The sequence below is a fragment of the Narcine bancroftii genome, chromosome 8, assembly GCF_036971445.1.
Source record: "Narcine bancroftii isolate sNarBan1 chromosome 8, sNarBan1.hap1, whole genome shotgun sequence".
NCBI lineage: Eukaryota > Metazoa > Chordata > Chondrichthyes > Torpediniformes > Narcinidae > Narcine > Narcine bancroftii.
In genome coordinates, this window is record NC_091476.1 from 146,385,820 (window position 1) to 146,410,109 (window position 24,290).

General features: G+C 39.2%; 1 protein-coding gene across 1 annotated transcript in view; it reads right to left on the reverse strand.

Moving 5' to 3' along the window:
• Positions 1–6,284: 6,284 nt before the first annotated feature.
• The window catches only part of dnajc8 (DnaJ (Hsp40) homolog, subfamily C, member 8), a 41,985-nt gene continuing 23,979 nt past the window's right edge, over positions 6,285–24,290 (reverse strand). The window contains exons 6-9 of the mRNA XM_069895189.1: positions 16,751–16,822; positions 12,792–12,883; positions 11,078–11,153; positions 6,285–7,452 (exon numbers count right to left, since the gene is read on the reverse strand). Coding sequence (XP_069751290.1) covers positions 7,333–7,452; positions 11,078–11,153; positions 12,792–12,883; positions 16,751–16,822 — 360 coding nt within the window. The 3' untranslated portion in view covers positions 6,285–7,332. The remainder of the gene's footprint in view (positions 7,453–11,077; positions 11,154–12,791; positions 12,884–16,750; positions 16,823–24,290) is intronic.

Genomic DNA, 24,290 nt, shown 5'->3' on the forward strand with positions numbered 1-24,290 from the left:
TGCTCAGCTCAGTCCGTGTCCACCAGGAATCGGTGGCTGATGGACCTGTCCATCACATGAAGGAGACGGTTTGTGCGGCCAGCCGTCGCAGCCATTAACGGTGGCTGGCCTGGTCATTTCCCTGAAACCCTGCAGGGTTGGCGGCACTTATGGGCTTGTGCTCCCTAGCGCTGGTGGTAAAAGCACCAGGATGGCTGGCACCCCTTTGGCCTGGTCTTGGGGGTGGGCGGCAGTCTGCTAGTTCCCAGACATGCCACCAAGTTGAGGACTGCCTCATTCTCCCTCTTCATGAGCCAGAGGGTGTCCGCACGGGCTTCTGCCTTTCTCGGGTCAGAGATGTCCTCATCCATAAGGTGCAGCCGAATGTCCTCTGGCATTTGCTCTCGGAATATTTGGTGGAAGAGAAAACAAAGCTTGTGGTCTTCCGCCAGGGCCAGCATCTCATCCATCAGCACTGAAGGACTACGGTCTCCAAGCCCATCCAGGTGTAGGAGCCTGGAAGCCCATTGCTGTGGGGGTGAGCCCAAAAGTTCCCAGCAGCAGATTTTAAAGGGCGGTGTAGTTGCCCACAGCAAGTGATGTTGTCATTCACCCTCGCTGCCATATCTTGGTCAAGAATGCTCACAACGTGGTACAAAAATCATGGCGTCTGCGGTGATGTTGCGGAGTTGAAACTGTGCTTCTGCCTGCCTGAACCACATTCTCAGTTGGTGGGTCTCAAAGGGGGGGGGGGGGAACTTGATGGAGACAGCGTTAAGCTCTACCAAATCCATGATGTTCAGGAGTCCAGAAATTTGTCTGTGATGGTGTGAGCAGTGAGAGAGACACATTCACCACGTTGAGGGTCGTTAACGACTGTTGTTATTCAAATTCAGCGCGTCCCTTCAAGGGCAGCACGAGCTCAGTCACCTGGTGCATTGTGATGTCATAATCACTGCACTGGAAGGGATGCTGGAGTCTGAGAGAAACCTCTAACGATGTCATTTCCCCATGGCTGTCCCGCCACGTGGCGATACAAGCGGGGCCGGTTCGCCATGAGGATGTGCGCCGCCACCAAAGGTTAAAAATGCCCAGAGTCCAAAGAGTTAAACCAAGAGGGAGAAATTTAAAAGAGATTGCTGTGGGAAGTTTTTAAAAACACAAGGTGGTAGGTGCTTGGAATGGTCTGCTAGGAGAGGCACATGAAATGGCAAGGGGTGGAAGGATAGGGATCATGTGCATTCATTTAAATCAACGTCATGACTGGCACAGATATCGTAGCCCAAATGACCTGTTCCTGATTATGATGTCTCATTCTATGTTCGAGAGACAGGAATAAAGTTCAAATTTATTGGCAGAGTACATGTATGATGTCATTTTTTTTGTAGGCCAGGCAAAATTTCTGATTATTGAAAACTGAACTGGATTCAAGAATTGCAAGTGAGAGAAAGAAATAAAACCATCTGACTGCAAATGCAGAAAAATAAATAGGAACAAGATTGCATCTTGATGGTTCATCTCCTTAATTCCATCAAAACTGCTTTGAATATGTTATCACCACATGACCACAGATGTGTTTCATGCTGTTACAATCCACACGGGCCTGCTATTTTACTAAGTTAAATTTAGACACGCAGCACTGTAGCAGGCTGAATGGTGGGAGGAAAACAGAGCACCTGGAGGAAACCCACACAGACACAGGAAGAACATAGACAGGGCCAGATTCAAAACTGAGTCACTGGCATTATAACAGCATTGCACTATCTACTACGCTAACTGTGCTGCCTGACCATCTTCTGAGTCAAAGTGTTGGATGCAATAAACAAGAGTGCCAGGACCACCCAATGATTTAACTATAAAGGGAATTAATTTATTGTCATATACATTGTACAAATGCCTTGAAATCCTTTCTTGCTGCAGCCAAACAGGTACTTTATGGAAAAAGGCTGCATTAGCACATATCATTTGAATTAAAAAGCAATAAAAAGACAGGTGATAAATATTCAGTTATCCTATTGCAAGAAGAAAAATAGTGCAGAGAGTCTCTTTGTGATGTCGAAGCAATCCATGATTAGTTTACCAAGGAGGTTCAAGGGGCTGATTGGGTTAGGGTTTTTTTTCTTGAACCTACAGGTGCTGGTCTTCAGGCTTCTGTATCTTCTGCCTGCAAGTAAGAAGAGGTTGTGACTAGGGTGATTTGGGTCCTTTATCATGTTGGCTGCCTTCTTGGGAAGCACCTCACATAGATGTCTTGAGTGGATGGGAGCTCAGAACCAGTAATGGACCTGGCTACGTTCGCTACCTTCTGGAGCCTTCTGCGCTCCAGGCTGATCGAATTTCCAAACCAAGCTGTGATGCAGTCAGTCATTATAATTTCCACAGTGCCCCTGTAGAAGTTTGAAAGAGTATCCAACAAGCCAAATACCCTTAGACTCCTTAGAAAGTAGAGGTGTTAGTGTGCCTTCTCACAGATGCCTCAATGTGCTGGCTCCAGGAGAGATCTTCTGAAATATGGATGCCAAGGAACTTGAAGGTACTTTGGATGAGCTGATAAGGCCTTAAAACAAATGGATCCCACACACGTTGTCCAGCAGTAAGAGTCCCTCAGGCACTGAGTTCATAGCCTTGGACATTAATGTCATTGCTTTCAATGCAGGCAATAACCACTCCCTATTCACTTGCCTCTTCAGGGCATTCTTCATTAATGTCTAATGCTAACATTGGAAGGACAATATTCCAACCTGTAATCATGACTGCTAATGCCAGATACCTCCCCTAAATGTAGAATCCTGATAACTATAGTTTCCTCAACCTCTCCCCTTGCTCCCTGTATTGCTGATCCACTCAATTACATTTAAAATCTAGCATACAACGTGGTAACAGGCCCTATCAGCCCACAGGCCCATGCCACCCAACCAGACCCAAATACCTCCGCTAAATGTAGAATCCTGATAACTATAGTTTCCTCAACCTTTCCCCTTGCTCCCTGTATTGCTGATCCACTCAATTACATTTAAAATCTAGCATACAATGTGGTAACAGGCCCATGCCACCCAACCAGACCCAAATGACCTACAACCTCTGATCGTTTTATTTTTGAAGGGTGGGAAGAATCCCACGCAGACACAGGGAGAATGTACAAACTCCTTAGACAGAGCTAGATTTGAGCCCAGGTTTTTGGCACTGAAACAGCATTGCATTAACCGTGCCTTAGCTCTGGCTGTTATCTTTAGCTTTGTCTCCCATCATGCACCAGAACTGGTTAGAGGTGGAGGCCCTCTGAACTACCCACCTTCTCTTTTTTATCTGTCAGTTATCCATTTCCTCTGCCTGTTCAGATGATGAACCCATGAGAATGACGGATTGCTCAACTTCATTGACGATATCTCATGTGGTTCCAGCTCCATACTCAGACCCCTTCACCTGTAGAGTCCAGAGCCTCGGAGGCATCAGATTTCATAAGTCTGATGTCACCTGCCTTGACTCCATTAAATAAAATTATTCAACAAACAAATTAATGGTATTAAAATACTATTAGTATTACCAAACTGTTTAATTCTGTGCAGTAATGTTCTTTGGTTCTATGGTAAGCCATAGATGGCACATTTTATGTACATGTCAATCATGGAATCTTGGATCTTGATGTGCCAACTTTAAATTGATTGTTATTTCCAAAGCAAGCCCAGAGCATTTTACAACTGTTTAACTACAGAGCCACTGACCAAGAGCTGGATAGTGGAATTGGAACAAGATAATTTTTGGTCAGCATTCTTCTATGGTCCTGTGAGAATTGTTCACCATTCTTTATTACACAAAAATGGTTCTGTCGTGGAGAGCACAGATCATTGGATTGCCAATAAGGACAACCTATCTTGGATCTACAACCCACAATCCATCATCGTCAAAAAGGCAGAGCAATGCCTACACTTCTCAGGAAGTTGAGGAGGGCAAGGCTACCAGTCCCCATCTTGACATTTTACAGTAGAAATGACAGTGTGCATCATGTGTAGGACATTAGCTGCAAAGCATCAGACTGCACATTAATACAAAGGATCATCAAAATGGCCGAGATCACTGGGTTCTCCCCTTCCTCTATTGACATTTACTGGGAGTGTTGCTTAAATAGGCCTCAAAGTGGAACCTTTCCATCAATCACACAGTATCTTTGACCCATTACTATCAAGAAGAGGGTAAAGGAGCATCAAAATTAGAACCACCAGTCTGGGAAGTAGCTTCTTCCTGCAGGCTGATAAACCATATCCTGTAACCATAAATATCCCAAAATATTGATATTTATCTTAAATTATATCTATAAGAACATGCGATTGTGTGCATCGTGGTCCAGAGAAATGCTGTTTTGTCTGGTTGTACATGTAGTCAAATAGTAAATATGAATTAGCAAATGTATAATGTCAACCTGGAAATCAGAATATAGCCTGAGAGTACAGCAATGGTACATAGAAATGAATAAATGTATTCCATTGGAAAAAATAACAAATAATTTTAAAAAATAAAGTCACATTATTTGAACAAATTTGGGAACCATACGTGGAACACAACAGAGAGGTCCTACCGCGGACCTCCACCCCCTAAAATGATAGATTGAGAAGACGACGAAATGAACTGACCCAGTGTGTAAAAGTAGATGACACAATTTTCTTGTTTATTTTGTGTGATTACGTTGTTTAATGGGTTTAATGCATCGTATATGTTGAACATTTAGTGGGTGGGGAGGAGGGTGGGAAGGAGGGAGGGAAGGGAGGGGGTAAAAGGGGAGAAAATGACACTCTGTATATTCAAGAGAGAAATGTTTATGTGTATTTTGGTCAATATGGTTCATCGTGTGAAAAATGAAAATTTTTAAAAAGATAGTAAACATGAACATTCTACTTTGGTAGCCAAATCAGATCTAAAGTCTACACAAGAACATTTCATTCTAATTTTAAACCAAGACACTTGAAACAACTTTCCCGGCACGTCAGAATTGTGTAAGCTGTCTCTCCTTTATTTTCTGGTAAGGGTCATGATAAAAAGCCTTCCCCTGAGACTTCACACTCTAGGCTGTTCAATCTTCAGAATTTAGAAAAATGTAGCCCACATTAAACCATTTTTGTATTCCATTACACCAGAATTATCAATCATGTGCCCAATCATTCTGAGTATAGTAGAATGCTTCCATGTTGAAAAGAACCATAGGAGATGGCACTACAGGGCAATGACCACAGCAGCAGACAAGCGAGAGACTCAGCAGCTGAAGGACCAACAGAGCTACAGGAAACTTGCGGACATAGGACCCATTCAGGGTGCGAGCTGCTAGAGATTGGCTCACAGGAACTGAGATTCAAGAGGGTGCTGAGGGCAAGAAGGGCTCCCAAAGGGCTATGGGCTCTAAAATCTTCCTGACTGTGTTATTGTGTCAGAGATTTGGATCTGGAGTTCAGATTACCAATAGTTTGAACTAGATTCTGTACTGCTGCAGAAGCGCTGGAGGCAAATCCACACTCAATGCTTCTGAAGCTCTTTTGTTTCTCTTTCTCCTATTGTTCAGTTCCTGGGCAATGGTCATGGCGACTCTTTGTTTGCCTTACTTTTTTTACTTATTATTACATAACAATAAAAACAATCATTGAACCTACCAATCTTGATTCAAAAATCTTACCTCTGACGTCTCTATTTTCCTCTGTCACCTTAAACAGATGTCCTCTAGTATTGGCCATTGAGTTTTTAAAAAAAAATCATACATCTCTTTCTACTACACATCTTAAAAACCAGCACCCAACTTCACATCTCCTTTGGAAACATATACAGGCATATAACATTTTGTTTGATAACATTTGGATGATTTCCTACATTAATCATGAATAGAGGCATCATATTTAGGTCTTGGTTTTGAACATTTATAGTGTGGAAACCGGTTTAGAAAATAGGTATCCTGATATATTGAGATAGGAAAGTGATTTCATTCTAAATAAGATGTGGTTCACTCTGTGCTTGCAATCCATTGGGATTCTGAAATAGAAAAAAGTGAAAAGCAAGAGGAAAATGGCTATTTTGGCTCCAGTCTTTTAAGTTCAGTTAATGCAACTGATACTTGACTGTACAAATTTCCAACAATAAAACAGCAATAAATGCTAACAACTTGGCTTCCAGTCAAATGATAAAAATGAAACTTAAGCAAAGGGTAACTGACAGGAGAGAAAACCTGCATATTACAGACTGTTCTTGATAGGAGAATAGTGAGAAGGCATAATTCTTTTGGACAGATAAGGGATTTAAATTTTTTTAAAAATCACACATCTTCACAGTTCTGGATGTAGAAAATCTGCATTTATTTAGCACCCGCAAGTGAATAAAAACATACCAAAACATTCCAAATCAACTTAGGTTAATCTAATGTGATTAGATCACCCTTGTAAGGTTATGGGTGTGTTTTTTTTAATTGGGTACTACAATAGTTTAAAAGGAGAAAAATATGAAATGGAGATTTAGAGGTGAAGCTAGCCTGCGTTACAATGACAATTCCATCAATAATCACTGTCTAAATCCATGATTCTCAATCTTTTTTCTTTCCACTCACACACCTCCTTAAGTAATCCTATGCCATAGGGGTTCTGTGGTTAGTAAGAGATTACTTAAGGTGGTGTATGAGTGGAAAGTTAAAGGTTGAAAACTGCTGGTCTAGACTTCTTGTGGCCACTTAGCAAGGCACTGGAGAAACACAACTACACCTGTTCCAAAATTTGTCAACACCTACAGATAATGAGCAAGACCAGCCAAAATATTCCCTCCATCTGCCATTTCCCTCCACATTTTCTTTCCATCTACCTCTATTTTTCATCATGATGAGTTAAAGTTTTAAAATGTTATTTAACCTTAATATTCTGCATTAAAGCCAAATTAGGGTGAAAATCCAGTACAAAGTTCATCACTTTCATAAACAAAAGGCAGCCTTAATTATTTCCAAACACTTTTAATGAGCTTTGATGACTAAAGATAGACAAATTGTTCATCACAGTACAAAAAGGGTACAAAACGTTAAATTACAGGGCTTAAAAATTAAAGGTTTTGAAAAGATACAAGGCCATTATTAACCTCTTTTATACTGTACATTTACATCATGTTGTTGTGGAAACAAGGAGCAGTAAAGCCCTGCTGTGCAGATTATCAGGGATGAAAGTCGATAGTAGTTATGGCTACAACATTTAGGAATCAGTAGAATGGATAGGAAAACAAACCTATCTGCTGCTAAATTGCAAATAACACTCCTAAGCGAAGAACGTGTTCTGGAGTAAACATTGCTAGAGTCATTTGAGTTTGTAATTTCCTATTTTTATGTAAAAAGATAGAGCATTCTTATCGTTGTTCCATTTTGACTTTGGGGGGCTTGAGAAAGCTCCTCTGTTTTTTTTCTTTCTTGCTCTTTTTATTGGCTTGGAAGTTCCTCCAGCTGTCAACACGGCCATCTCGGCTCTCCTGTCATAACAGATGCAGAACTATTAACAATCAAGCAATAAAAAGTGAATCATGCTAATCTTCATCATTACTCACCCTCATCAGTAAGTGTACAAACTACATGTTTTTTAAAACCAAAAATAGACTATTCACAATTCATTTTCAAAAAAAGAAACATCCGTAGTGTCAGTCCTATCTATACCTTCCCATCAATGTACATGGTTATATTTGTTCTCTAAATAGTTACTACCACCGTGCCACCTTGTTGTTAAAAGTTGATGAAGAATGCTCAAACTTCTGTTTCAGAGAGAATGGCAGTGTGAAAGGAAGTGACAAACACCTTTGGGTCTGTATTCTGGTTTTGGAAAAGTCCATGGGTGTTTTGCTCTGTCAGTAACATGTGTGATATCTGACATTGGAGACATTGGGAAAGGACAAAATTGATCTGTGTTTATTTAAAAATAAACAAGAATACAAGTGCTCCTCGATTTAAGATGGGGTTACATTCTGGCAAACACATCGTAAGTCCAAAAAAAAATACCGCATCTACCATTTTTTAATAATTAAATTTTGAATACCTTTATTGCACACTGAAAAAAACCATTAACATACACAACTGAAAGCAGGCAGAATGTTTGAGGCAGTGAACTAAAATTAATAGCTGATGGTGAGGATGGTGGATTACCATGTATTGCAAGTGCAGGAACAGATCAGAATTCAAAATTGAAAGTACAAATTCAAACCATAACTTTGGAAAAATCATGTAGGATCATCGTAAGTAGGGGAGCACCTGTACTTCTGGGAGATGAGTTTGAAAACAGCTCTGAATGCAACCATTAATCTTGAAGGATGATCTCACAACAGAACCAACAGTAATTTACCTGTAACCATTGTGGTTTTCAAAAGTTTTTTTTAAATAAAAGCCTTGGTCACAACAGATCACACACCTTCTGAAATTTACCGACTTTGATAGTTTATTTTTTTTGCGGGAGGGGGGTAATGGAGGGAACAGTGCAATGTTTAAAAACAAAAAATACACTGAAAGGCACTCAAATATGAACAGCTGTGTTTCACTTTTTACAATGGTGATTTGTTGAATTAGATTGCCTTACCAAGACAAGCTAGATGTACATTTGAAACTTATTTCAACTGCACAAATTTCCCAGGGTTTGTAAAGAATAGTAACAAGTTTCACTGAATTGTAAACTTACTTGAGACTGTTCGGATAATAATGACAAATCTGCCAAATAGGAAATGCTTTGCAGAGCAAAACTTGGAACAAATTGTTATAAAGCAGGACCTTGCATCGAGCTATCCAATAAAACATTCTTGGAGGTACCAAATGATCAAAACCTGCGCAAGAGTGGATGGGAAAGACCAAGGTTGGGAAAGCATTCAGGGGTACGTGGCCCCTTTGCACACTAAAAAAGTCAGGCTGACCACAGACAGAGGCTGACTGGTGAGCCAAGGGATGGGAGCATGAACGTGGGTCGTGAGGCTGGGAGGCGACCATGGGCCGGTGAAGGGAGGGGGAGCGCCAATCAATGCCTTAACACCCAAAAAACTGGGACAAACAATCAGGCCAGACTCTGCTGACTACAATTGTCCAAAGGATACATTGGCTTCTGCCCAGGTTGTCAATGAAAAGCACGCAAATCCTCTTGTCCATAGTCAATTTGAATACAAGAACATTACCGAGCCTCAAAATCCTGGCCAGGACAGACAAGTTGGAAGAGAAAATTCAATGCCAATTCACTTTCAGAGACCAAAATAAAGGGAAAGGAAACTCAGGTTTATTAGGGATGGGAGAAACAAGGTGAAGAAATTAAACTTCATTCTCCTAGAATGGATAATCATCTTTGATGATCATAGATTGCTTGGTAATAGATGCGCTGCATCTTTTAGAAAATGAAATTGGTTTTTTTTGTGACCTTTCAATCTGAATAACCTGCATAGTCAGTGCATCAGGGTAGCTGTTGAGTAGCTTCTATTCCAGTTCTATGGTTTTCTGCTGTGGAACCAGGGCAAGCTCTCCAAGCTCCGCCACAGGTCAGGCAGGAAGTTTCGATGCTACAACTGTTAATTACATGAAATGTTCTCCTTCGCTGAGATTCCGTGTTCTCCACAGTGGACAAGTTCTCAACCCAAACCTGAATGTCCCTCCATTTTGTGCAACCACAGACCAGGGATTCACATGAGTCAGTTGAATATTCCATCTTTTAAGAGGCCTTGTGAACATCTTTTAACATCATCTATCCCCGCGCAAAACTCCATAAATGGATAGCTGTTTTGCGGTTTTGATATTAGTAACATGAATTATGTGCCCAGATGAGTACAATTAGTGCCATGGTGCTAAGAATATTGGACTGAGGAGCAGTCTGATCTTGGTTCACTGGCCTGCCAGTGCATTGAGGATTTTGTGACTATAGATAGCATTGATGGTTCCTCTCCAAAGCTTTACATATCATATCTCAGGGGCATACCAAGGAGAAGGATCACTTGCCAGAAGCTTTGTGCCGGGTTTGAATGTTAACTTTTAAACACTCCTTCTCAAACACCTAAAGACTGCATTAAAGGACTGAAAACTTTGTCAATATTGGTCTTCGTTGAGAGGGAGCTCCCAATTTTAGACAGGAGAATAAGGAAAATGTTTGATGTTTTAGAAATGTTGTCTTATAAAGTGTTCAAAACAAGAAAGCAGAAATGGATAAGAAGGAAAGGTGATGATGAGGAAACGGAAAGAAAAGATAAACAAAGTATGAAATGGCTACGTTGAACTATATGACTTTAAATATTAACAGAATACATAACCAAATCAAAAGGAAGAAACTGCTAAATTTACTGAAAAAAGAAAAAATTGATATAGCATTCGTGCAAGAAACACATTTAACTGAAATGGAGAGGGAGCTCCCAAAATATGGAAAGTAGTGCATGTTTTTGAGGATCACATCACGGTGCAATATTGCAAGGGCTTGAGCACAAGAGTTTCTATTCAAAACTGCAAAGCGCTTTTTCACATGCTTCAATGAATACCAACGATGACACACAACTCCGTCTTCAAGCATGTGCATGATAGTGTTTTCCATCTGTCCTCCAGATTAACTCGATGGTAACTAGAAGCTCATTTGAGGAAGGGTGGCATATCATGGTGAAGTTGGTTGTGAAATAATGAGTCATTCTTTCTCAAGATAGCTTTTGGAGAAGCAGAGCCATATCCATATTACCATGCAACTTCCAAAGATTATTCTCACTTACATTGATATTAAGGGCTCCAACTTTTCATGGAAAATCTAGCCCAATGAAATGTGTGAGTATTAAATACACACAACATATAAATTAAACTTTTTAAAAATTCATATAGAAGAAAATTTGTACTTTCAACCTATTGAGCATTTTAATAATAGTCTAGTTCTATAATTTTACATCTAATTTTCCATCTGAAATAGATCAATTTTAAGAGATATTATAAAAATATATTTTTTTTTAAAAGCATAATTCACTGGATAGTTCAATGGGGAGTTAGTTAATAGAATAAATTACCTTTCCAAAAGCGGTTTTCAGTAAAGGGCATAGACTACACTACCATTTATTGTTGAATAAACCTTTCAAGCTATAAACACAAAAATGGTAACCCAATCTCACAAACCTCAAAATTTTTCTGCCACTCTTTGTCACGTTTGGCTTTCTCTTCCTGCTCAATTTCTTCTTCTCTTTGTCGTTTCCTAGATTCAGAAACACAATTAGGAAAATCATTCAAAATATTATTCAACTGTTGATGCTGGAGAGCATCAAATGAATTGCAGTCTTCAATCAACTGTGAAATGTAAGGTAGGAACTTGATGAGGGCTGCATAAATGAGGGTATTAGAGAAACAATTGAGATAAATAATCTTCCCTTGGAATGTATTCATGTTTATAAATTTTTAAGGGTACAATAATGGCAATTTGGAGTCTTGGGGAAAAAAAAACCAAAATGAATGTTTTTCATGTTGCATATTAGTTATTTGGATTATGGAATGAATGGCTTTGTGGCCAAGTTTGGAGATGATACAAAGGTAGGTGGAGGAGCAGTAGTGTTGAGGAAACAGAGGCTGCAGATACAGTCATGCACTTTGGTAGAAAAGAATAAACATTAGAATGGGGAAAAAAGTGAAAATACCCACATGCAAAGGGACCTGGAAGTCCTTGTGCAGGATAGCCTGAAGTAACCCTACAGGTTGAAACAGTGGTGAAGGCAAATGCAATGATGGGATTCATTTCAAAAGGAATAGAATACAAGGGATGTGACGCTGAGGCTCTAGAAGGCACTGGTGAGAGATCCCACTTGATATTGTCAGCAGTTTTAGGCTCCTCATTTTAAGAAAAGATGTGCTGACATTGGAGAGGATTCAAAAGGAGGTTCATCAGGATGATTTTGGAAATGAAAGGGTTATCATGAGGAGCATTTAATAGTTCTTGGCCTATATTCGTTGGAATTTAGGAAAATGTCATTGAAACATTTTGACTGTCAAATGCCTTTCAACATTCAATGTGAAAAGGTTGTTTCCCCACGGGGAGAGTTGAGAACAAAAAGGCACAACTTCAGAATTGCAGGGTGTCGGCTTAGAAAAGATGCAGAGGAATTTCCTCAGTCAGAGGGTGGTAAATCTGTGAAATTTGTTGCCGCAGGTGGTATGGAGGCCAGGTTATTGGGTGTATTTAAGGCAGAGATTGATAGTTTCTTGATTAGCCCAGGGCATCAAAAGTTACGGGGAAGGCTGGGCAGTGGGACTGAGTGGGGAAATGGATCAGTTCATGATTAAGTGGTGGGGCATACTTCTGCTCCTATTTCTGCTCCTATGTGTTTGGTCTTATGGAATCAGTATTGAGAAATACTCAAAAACATGAAATGCAAGTTTTAACAGCATCTCATTAACATAGCAAAAGATTCCAAGGCACTTCACGGTAACCAAAAAATTTGATAATCAATGGTATAAACCATGATTTAGGATCCAACTCTTTGGACCGGATCGAAGGTGCATCTTAAAAAAAAGGGAGATTTTTTTTTAAAAATAGTTAAGGGCCTGGGCAAACCTGGAAATGAACTGATGAAATAGAAAAAGATGGGCAATAGGATCAAAATAAAATAAAGATTAGAATTTACGGGGTTTCTAGGGTTGTAAGAGGTGACAAATGGGGATGCTGCAGTACCAGATGGCTCTACAACTCAGGACAGAAAAGCAGATATGTTGCAAAAACAATGAAACACTGATAGCTAAATTCTGAGTTGAGAGTCAACAGCTTATTTCTCAACTGTGCATTTCCTGGTTACTCTGAGCTCAACTGACATTGAGGACAATAAGGTTCAAAGAAATTCCATACCTCTCATGCATATCTTTGGCTTCTCGCTCCTTCCTTTTAATTTCCAACTCAGCGAACAGCTTCATTGTTTGTTTGTGCACTGATTGCTTGAACTGGTAGATTGAAAGGAAAAAAAAAATATATTGAATTCCACCACTTCCTGACAAGATGAACGTTCCTAAATTCATCAAGTTATTGTTCGGCGCAATCTGGACATGTGAGAGAGTAGAAAAATTTTGGGATGATCTCAATCAGATATTAAATAAAATAACAGAAAACAATATACCAAAGAATCCAGAGATCTTTCTCCTAAGTAACATAAAAAATAAAGAATTTGGAATTGACTTGGAAGATGCACAAAAAAGATTTGTCAAGATAGCCCTAGCCGTAGCAAAAAAATGTATTATGTCAACCTGGAAATTGGAAGATAATTTGAAAATACAACAATGGTATATAGAAATGAATAAATGTATTCCATTAGAAAAAATAACATATAGTTTAAGAAATAATATTGAAATATTCGAACAAGTATGGGAGCCTTACATTAAATACAATAGCGAAAACCTACCGGGAACAAACATTACCTAAGTTGATGGAAGGAGAAGAAAAGAAAAGAATGGACTCAGTAGAATTTCTGGTGTATTTTTGTTGAATGACAACATTGTCTAACTGAATTAATGCAACCTAGATTGTATACCTAAAATGGATGAGAGGTGGGGGGTGGGGGGGTGGCTTGGGAGGAGGGAGGGGGGAGGGAGAAAAAGTCACTGTAAATGTGTGGAAAAGAAAAAGTGTATATCATGGCTATTGTGATTTATGGTGTGAAAAATAAAAAATTAAAATAATTTAAAAAAAAAAAAAGTTATTGTTCGGCATATTTTGCCATACTGACAGCAACCATGACACTCATTTGTGGATTCCATCTGCTTACATGAGACAAATTCAACCAGCAACAAAGAATACTGTTCCTCATGAAGATGTTTTAAAACACTGGTTAATCTTACAGCTCGATGATGAAACCCAGTTCACAAACATGGCCTCAAACTATCTAAGGGAAAGAAAATTTGGAGTTCAAGACCTCAAACCTTTTCTTAGAGCTCAAGGTTTAATGTAATAACCTTCAATCTTACCACTTCTTGGTCCCTCCCCAGCCGCCTCTCCCCTTTTTCTTCTTGCTATCTCCTCTTCCCACTTTAGTCTCTATGGAGTCCTTCACCAAAATGTTGAATTTTTTTTTCCATGGATGCTGCCTAAACCAGTGAGCTTCTTCAGTTTTTGACTGTTCATTCAAAATTCCAGCATCTGCAGTTCTGGTGTTTCTCACGTAATAATCCATACCCATTGTGTCTTTGGAAGGTATTGTCCACCTTCAGTAAGGATCTCAAAGCAACAGAAAGATACCACCACTGACAGGTCTCTGCAAAATCCTCCCAAGTTCTCTGGCAGGATAAGTGAATAAATCTCAGCTTCCTTTACCTGACCAACATTCTCAAGGCTCCAATCAGATACTGGAAACACTCACCTTTGCCAGGAGAATAAAGAAGGCATTTTTAAAATATGCTCTTGGAACTTGATTGAAACAAAGATTCAACAACATCAACTCTTGGGAGTCCCTGACCCATAGCCACTCAAAATGAGGGGAAAAGGAGGTACAGGAACATCAGACTCAGGACTGCCTGGCTGGGAAATATCTTCTTCCCACTGGCTGTGAGATTGATGAACAGAATCCTATACATCATCCCAAAATATTTATATTTTTTATTTAAAATCACAGTAAAACCCCTAATATCTGACACCTATGTAGATGCCGGATGTGTATATTTTCCAGTTAATCTTACATTACCCAACTAAAACTTATTCACTGCCTCATGATCCACTGATTTCTGCTCACCAGACAAATTTAATATACGGATTTCTCTGCTGGTTGCTTGAATTCTGGGTACCTGGGGTTTTATCTTTATATAAATGTGATTATTATGTATTGTACGTATGTGCGTGCACCACGATCAGGAGAAACACTGTCTCGTCGGTTTGTACACATACAGATGATAATAAACTTGAAATATCCAGGAGACTACTGGGAGTATCATGTTTCTTCATTCGGGATGCACAAAGGCAAAGTAAGTAAGAGATGCATCAACTCCCATACTACCCACTCCCTGGTGCATCTACCACCTCCTGCCTGAAAGGAGGCAGAGTCCACCCTCTGACTGAGGTGGATGCAAATGGTCTTCGACCAATTTCTCACCTAAAAAAAATTACAGAAATCATTACTATTTTCAAATAAGATTCCACAATTTTGGAAAGCCTACAAGAGGCCAGATCAGTCAGCTCACTTCTACTCATCTTAGTTATTGAACTTCATGACAGGGTGTAGGCAAGAGAATAGGGTAGAGGGGGAAAAATACATCAGCTGTGATTCAAATGGCAGAGCAGGCTCGATGAGCTGAACAGTCTCATCCTACTTCTACTTCTTCAGGATTTATGGTTATAGATATACACCTACTTACCATGGGGCTCCATTCTGGGACTCACATCGTTAGTTGAAACAATAGCACCCTCTACCTTTTTTATTTAAATTTCATTTAAATGCTGAAAACCTTTTACACAATGCACACTACCGTTTTTTTAAATTTAAATTTTATTTAAATGCTAAAAACTCAGATGTGTGGGCAGCTGGGGAGAGGATTCAGTCGGAAGCTCAGATCTGACAGTGGCTGAGGAGAGGACCTGTGGTCAGGAGCTTAGACATGCGGGTGGTTGGGGAACGCATCACTGCGTCAGGGAAACGTCGCAACTCGAAAGGGAGGTACAGATTCAGCCCATCGTAACTTTGAAATATTGTAAGTCAGAATATCGTAAGTCGGGGGGGGGGGGTGTATAGTCTTTTTATATCACACATGAACATGATTGGATGTTCAGTTAAAACAGAAAGTCAGATATTTTCAATGACACAGTTCCAAATATTCTTTTGCTCACCAACAGTTCCAAATATTCTTTTGCTCACCAACAGTTCCAAATATTCTTTTGCTCACCAACAGTTCCAAATATTCTTTTGCTCACCAACAGTTCCAAATATTCTTTTGCTCACCAACAGTTCCAAATATTCTTTTGCTCACCAACAGTTCCAAATATTCTTTTGCTCACCAACAGTTCCAAATATTCTTTTGCTCACCAACAGTTCCAAATATTCTTTTGCTCACCAACAGTTCCAAATATTCTTTTGCTCACCAACAGTTCCAAATATTCTTTTGCTCACCAACAGTTCCAAATATTCTTTTGCTCACCAACAGTTCCAAATATTCTTTTGCTCACCAACAGTTCCAAATATTCTTTTGCTCACCAACAGTTCCAAATATTCTTTTGCTCACCAACAGTTCCAAATATTCTTTGACTAACCAACAGTTCCAAATATTCTTTGACTAACCAACAGTTCCAAATATTCTTTGACTAACCAACAGTTCCAAATATTCTTTTACTAACCAACAGTTAAGGGTTGAATTAAACTTACTCATATTAAAAATAAATTAAGAGGATTTTTGCAGAAAATGCATGAAAATGTTTTACAGAAAGGATTTTCAAAATTTTATCCTTGGGTCTTCTTAAAAGCAACAAAGTTTGCTTTTAAGAATATATTTCACTTCATTTAATAAAGCTGCAACACTTGTTTCACAAAAAAAAACTAACAAACAATTCCACAAAATATACGTTTCATACATGGAAATACAGAAGCTTCTCCGACCCAAAGATAAATGGCTGAAAATAAGCAGCTGCTCATTTTGGCTAGCTCTCAAGAAGGCCTCTGCAACATCGCTGCCAAGTGTTCAGTCTTTTTATGTACCCAATTTTACTCTTTCAACACTAAAGACACACAATACTCAAAGGCTAAAATTATTCACTATCACTACCCAAACCTTCAGTTTAAATGCAAGACACATAATGTACAAAATCCGATCATCCACCATAATTGATACATTTACCATTTCAGGATCATCTTCTTCCAGAAAAGATTGCTTGCCATCTTTCTTTAATGCCTTCCTTTTTTCTTTCATCTAAAATTTAAAAAACAAATCACATTATGCAGGATTTGCTTCTGAAAAATTATTTTGGATTACACTGCAGTTGAAATTTTGTTAGGTAAATTTTTTACATTCCCCAAGGGCCTCTGTGGTTCATCAGAACACGGAGCTGATAGATGAGGAATAATTTAATCAGGAGCTTGGTCTGTGACAAGTTGACAATATTGAATCAAGGTACTAAACAGAGCGTTAGTAATTCTGGCAGTCACCCCACATGAACGGGAAACACAGCAAAATTAATTTTAAAAGTTACTATCCACTGAAGACCTCCATAACATGAGATAGGTAACATTTACTATAGTGGGAGAGATCTAGATAAGGACAGAATGTAGGAGGTCATGGTTGAGGATAAGTTCTCAAGTTCCACACTGATGAATAGGGAAACCAAACTACCATTATAGCAAGGGGTAGAAGAGAAGGCAATTGTGGAAGGTGATCCTGCCAAAGGAGCAGCAGAGAATGAAAAATGCTCTCCTGAACAAAGTAGCATACATTTGTTACCAATGAAACTATATCACTCTTCACAAGACAGCTTTCAATAGGAGAAAGAAGGAAAAAAATCCAAGTGATATCTCAACAAGCCAATTGAATGTCAGTAAGTTTTTTGATAAGCAATGTACAATGAGGTTGATAAGTAACCAAGTTCAATTTTATTATTCATCATACAATTGTAAAGTACAACTGGACGAAACAGCATTCTTCAGTCCTCAGTGTAAAAACATACAAACTCAAAGACACATAGCACACACATTTACAAGTGATCTATAAGCAGTACATATGTAAATAAATAAATATTGTTAAATAATAGTAGATTCTCTGAGGAATGAGTAGTGCATCAGTCATCCAGCATTCTCACTGCCATGGGAGAAGCTGTTTCTCAGCCTGGTGGCTCTGGCTCTGATCCTCATGTATCTCTTTCCTGACAGGAGCAGCTGTAAGATGCTGTGTGCAGGGTGGTAGAGGTCTTTAACGATTTTGTGCGCCTGCTTCAGACAACGATCCTGGCAGATCACATCGATGGGGGAGAGATTGCCAGTGATCCTCTCTGCCACTCTGGATTGACCTCCAATCCACTGCTCTACACCAACAATATCACACCATAATGCAGCAAGCCAGGATGCTCTCAATAAAGTTCCTGTAGAAGGTTGGCATGATGGTGGCCAGTGGCCTTGCCTACCTCAATCTTCTCAGGAAGTGTGCTTGCTGTTCCGCCTTCCTGACAAGGATTGGTCACTATTTAAGTGGACTCCAAGGAACTTGGTACTCTCTATTCTCTCCATTATAGTTATTGATGTGTAGTGGAGGATGGCCATCCCTGGTCCTGAAATCCATAATCATCTCCTTTGTCTTATCCACACTGAAACTCAGGTTGTTATTCTTGCATTATAACATGAGATTTTCCACCACTTCTCTGAAGTGTGACTCATTGTTGCTGGTGATGTGTCATCTGCAAACGATGTCACTGTTGGAGCTGCACCTGACATTGCAGTCGTGGGTCAGTAGCACGAACAGGAGTAGGCTGAGAACACAGCCCTGAAGTGCAACAGTGGTCAGCTTGATGGTGCTCAATGTTCTGCTATCAACCTGTGTAATCACAGTGGAAGTGAAAAATACACATCAGATGTACATGCTTCCACTGATAGGGAATATAAATGAACAAATTTAATATAGTATGCTTGGTTAAATTAGAATAGATAAATGGATAGTGACACACATTTATCCATAGCATGAACAGACTCAGTAGAACTGGGAACGAAACATGACAGTTAAAACTGCACATTGAGGTGACAAGACTCGATGCATGCTTTGGCAGAAGACTGGACAAGCTAGCAGAAGCTGATAAATTCAAAGTTCCAGCAGACTCCAATGTACAAATATGCGAGGAAAGAGGAAGGAAGCCGTTAATTTCAACTCCCCAAGATGGATTATTGGATGGGAATCACCACAGGTACTAAAAGCATGTCTTAATATTCTATCCTCAGAAAAAAAACTTGTAAAACTTTAACCAAATATTATTGAGAATCAGAGCCTATGTGAAGATTGTATAAGAAAATATTAAAGTCAACTGTTGAGAGTCAAGGAAAATTCTGCAGGCCTACCAACGATATCTAACTTGCTATTTAATTTTCCCCAAAAGCTTTGGTACAGATCCTAATTCATGAGCAAAAACAAAACTGCATTTGGACCAAGACCAACAATTTATATGGCCTTAAAATATTCCTCTGGTGCTTTGGATAGTTCTGAGAATAGGAATGAAACTGAAGGACAAATTCCTGGTGCCCCTTTCAGTTCGTGAATGCAAGAGAGCTATCTAGTGGCCAAATAGGGAACTGTTGACTATAATTTCAAAGTGGGAAAGGTACAAAAAATAACAAGTAAAAACAATGCTGAAGAAACTCAGCAGGACTAACCTTTATATAGCAACAGTAAAAATACATAACCAATGTTTTGGGCTTGTTATGTCTGTTATGTACTTTTAATGTTGCTTAATAAAGGACACTGTTTGACTGGCTGAGTTTCTCCAACATTGTGCTTTTACTTCAACCATGATGTCTACAGATTTTCATGGTTTCACTTCAAAAATAACGTCTTGCTCAGAGATATACAACTATTTTCCCCTCATTCTCTGACCTATCAATGGCTATTATCTTCTCTTTCAGTTTTATGACCTTATCGTTCCGAGATGCATTGGCAGTGATTCCCTGAGGTTGGCTCATCTGGCAGAAAATCCTAGTAACAGTGCAATATCAGGACAAGAAGTTGGCCATTTTAGGACTAAGTTGAGGAGGATTGTAAATCTTTGCAATTCTCCATTCAAGACTGTGATCAGCAGGGTTTTTGGACATGCAAGAAAAGGGATCTTCCAATCTCATTGTGTCACAATGCAGGCTCGAGGTGCCTTGTGACCTGCTCCTCCAAATTATTTTGCTCTTTTACCTGGTCTCTGGGCAATCTACACTGCAGCTAACCGTCTGTTAATTTAGTTGAAGAAACCAATAAGTGATCACATACTCCCCTGATAGCCACGTGTGGCACTGGATACACCATTTCTCTATTCTGTTAAATTAATCTATTGATTGGAAAACAGTATACAAGTTTCACCTCTGATAAAGCTTTATACTTTACAAATTATAAAAGGATTGGGTCACAAAATCTATTAAAACAGATGGAGATAAATTATATTTTTGAAATAGAATCTATTGAACTGCTATATCACACAAGTCAGCTCTTGTTAGTTTTAATGAGGTTAAACAGCAGAAGAGAAACATCTGGCATGAATTTAACATTCAAATAACTAAAAATACACATTTATAGAAAAGTTCCAATTTCACATTTTAAAATAGTTTGACAATGCTTTATGGCTTACCGAATCAACACATTGTAATGACTGCCATTTTGAATCTGAGTTTTTTTTTTAATTTGAATTACCTGACAAATCTGCCAAAGGTTCCTCCAGTACTGCTCGCGCAAAAATCATTTAGAGTTCAAACATAGAGGATTTGGATATTAACTCATCCCTCTCTCTACAATCATTCCCACCAAACAAAAAAAATCCCAACTGAAATGAAACAGATTTTATTGACACATTTTAGATCCCAGCTCAGTGGTATTTTTGGTCTCTTAACAACCATCCAAATTAAAGAAAGGGAGATTCAATATCCAAAATAGAGCAAGTTAAAGAATTTAATTAAATAGACAAGTTTTTACAATGTCGAAAATGGATAAATACTTCAGTCATTCAGTGCATTTGAAAATAGTGCCACAATTCTAATCCTGTATAGGAAAAATGTAGGGCTGTGGAGAAGAGTTTAACCCAATGACAACATTCAGCTTAATTCATTGTTACGTGATCTATTGCTGTAAGACTTTCAAGTGCCAGGAACTCCAACTGTTATCATCAGTGGATATTTTACTACCAGTACTTCACTCCAGTTGTCCTTCCAAAAATAGGTTCTTGCACATAATGAATAATATCTTGCTACGCTGCAAGTTGTATGAGGGCAGCAAGTCTTGTGCTAGACAAATGGTCATTTCAGGTCAGCAAGGATACAAAGTTTTAGTAGCAACCTTCTATCCATCTACTTGCAGAGTTGTAACAAAATCCAGTTCTTGGTGGAGGTAATGGACTGTCACTTGATGCCTCCCACAAACAAGATGCAATTAAAATCCAAAAGAACTACAATGAATTTGCCTATGTGAACGGATATGCAAAAACAGAAGTTACATTCACACCACAACCTATTATATTGACAGGTACTGACTCACAGCTTTCAGCTTAAAACAGTAAAGAAGAAGTGGAATAAAGAGGGTGAATACAGAAGATGGTGGTTACATGGAACAAGCTGCCAAAAAGAGAAAGCTGTAGATGGAACAATTAAGATATTCAAACAGACATTTGAACAGGTCTATGGATAGCGAAGGTTCAGACATTTTGAGGCCAAATGCAGGCTAATGGGACAAACTCCAAGAAGCAACTTAGTCAAGTTGATCCAAAGAGCCCATTTCCTCTATGACTCTAAATGACATGGTTATTAAATAAATTGCATTTAAAATACATTTTTAAAATTAAATACAGTATAAATGATTATTCAAAATAGTTGGGACCATTTCAGATGACTGCATTTTTTGGCTAACTCGTCATTTTTTAAAAACAGAGCAGTAGTAACAGCAAATCACTTGTATCTGTGTTTATACAACAACAAACAAGGGAAGGTTTTTTAAACATTAAAATAATGTTTAATTCTCACTAAAAAAATTGCTGGCCACCACTGATCCCCAACATGCTCCCAATGCCGATCACAGAGACCTCCCAATAGCTGACGCCAATCACAGAGACTTCCCAATAGCTGACGCCAATCACAGAGACTTCCCAATAGCTGACGCCAATCACAGAGACTTCCCAATAGCTGACGCCAATCAGAGACTTCCCAATAGCTGACGCCAATCAGAGACTTCCCAATAGCTGACGCCAATCACAGAGACTTCCCAATAGCTGACGCCAATCACAGAGACTTCCCAATAGCTGACGCCAATCACAGAGACTTCCCAATAGCTGACGCCAATCACAGAGACTTCCCAATAGCTGACGCCAATCAGAGACTTCCCAATAGCTGACGCCAATCAGAGACTTCCCAATAGCTGACGCTAATCACAGAGACTTCCCAATAGCTGACGCCAATCACAGAGACTTCCCAATAGCTGACGCCAATCACAGAGACTTCCCAATAGCTGACGCCAATCACAGAGACTTCCCAATAGCTGACGCCAATCACAGAGACTTCCCAATAGCTGACACCGATCAGCCGCTGATCCCCGGGGAGGCTTCCTACGACAATGGAGCACTCACTGGCGAGTCGGCAGGCTCCTATCTCCCTGTGGACTCATTCCGGCAGGGGCTGTTCCAGCTTCGCATCCTGGTTCTCGATGTTGGAGCACAATTCAGATCCAGTCTTCACCCGCGCACACTCCCCCTCCCAACCAGTGCTGATGATCACTGACACTTCCCCACCGAATTCCCACTCCTGCCCAGGAAACTACTCTCCTTGATGGCATCAGGATAAGGGATTCTTCCGACCGCCTGTGACTGGGAGACGGTGGCATGCAGTTTGAGAGGGAGAGTTGGAGAGAAAAGTCAATAGGGGTAGGTAAAGAAGAAGTGGAAAGAGAGAGGGGAAGGAGTTACCTGAAATCATTCTAACTTCTTGTCAGATGAATTTGTTTTTCAACCTGTGAGGTCAGTTTGGCTCCAAAATAATTTTGGATAAATGAGGATTTTGGATAATCTGAGTTGTACTCTAACTATATACAATAGATTTTAATTTTTTCAGTACCCTCAAATAGCAGAAAATACACGATCTAAATTTCATTTTTAATTAGAATTTATTAAAATAAATATTTGATCTCTAGTAATTAAAGATGAACCCTCTGATCAATGAAGCATGCTGTATGGAGCAGCAACTTTTTTGTTCCTTTCAATTTTGCCACTCCGCTTCTTATAAATCCTGTTTTCTGAATGTCATAATACAATTTTTAATTTCCTCTAATAGCTGCTCATCCATTACACCTTTCCCAAATGCACTGTAATTATACTTATTGACAACATGGAAAAAGTAACCATCAAATCAAGTTCTATTTAATCAAACAGGAGGAATCAGACCAGACTGCATAAAACACAGGTTGCAGTTTCTGGTCGTACTATCAAATGGCAAGAACAAATTACTATACCAAATAATGTACAGACCAATGACATACTCTAAATAATCCAACTCCAAAATGCTGATGACTACATTTCATTCAAGTACACTTCTATTTTACCATTTAATCGAGAAGGCAGACATGCCAAGTTTCAGCCATCGCCAATACAATAATGAAATTTTATAAAACACAACTGTCCAGCCTGTTGCATCACAGTGTGGTGTGGTTGCTGTAGAGAAATGGATCAGAGGTCAATTCACAGGACCATAAGAGCGACAGAGAGGATCACTGGTGTCTCTCTCCTCCCCATCAGCATGGCCTAGTGGAATCTTACAGCTGCTCCCATCGGGAAAGAGATACAGGACTATCAGAGCCAGTATCACCAGGCTAAGAAACAGCTTCGACCCACGGACACTTAGACTGCTCAACAGCTGGATGAACTACTCAGACTAACCCTCTGAGACCCTATTATTTATTAAACCATATTTATTTTTATGTATGTACTCAAGAGAGATGAAAATATATAGTGTGCCGTACCAGTAAAAAAAAAGCCCAGGCAATTAATACAAATGGATGAAACTATCACTGTTAGGCATGTATCTCCTTATGTATGGCTTGTCTGTATGTGGATTATGTCCAGATGTGTGTTTGCATGTTTTTGCACCTGGGACCGGACAACGCTGTTTTATTTCAGATTGCACTTGCACAATCAGATGATAATAAACTTGAACTAAATGTACTCAAGAGAGATGAAAATATATAGTGTGCCGTACCAGTAAAAAAAAAGCCCAGGCAATTAATACAAATGGATGAAACTATCACTGTTAGGCATGTATCTCCTTATGTATGGCTTGTCTGTATGTGGATTATGTCCAGATGTGTGTTTGCATGTTTTTGCACCTGGGACCGGACAACGCTGTTTTATTTCAGATTGCACTTGCACAATCAGATGATAATAAACTTGAACTAAATGTACTCAAGAGAGATGAAAATATATAGTGTGCCGTACCAGTTAAAAAAAAACCCAGGTAATTAATACAAATGGATGAAACTATCACTGTTAGGCATGTATCTCTATACAGTTAAGAAATTTAAGTTACTTTCACTTTTGCGTTGTCAGCAAAATAATTCCATTTCCATAACAAAAAAGTAGACATGAAGTGAAATATATGATAGAAGTTATCCAAAAAAGCAGCGAGAGGACACAATGGTATTGAGTGCCTACATTCAAATCCTTCTATCAATG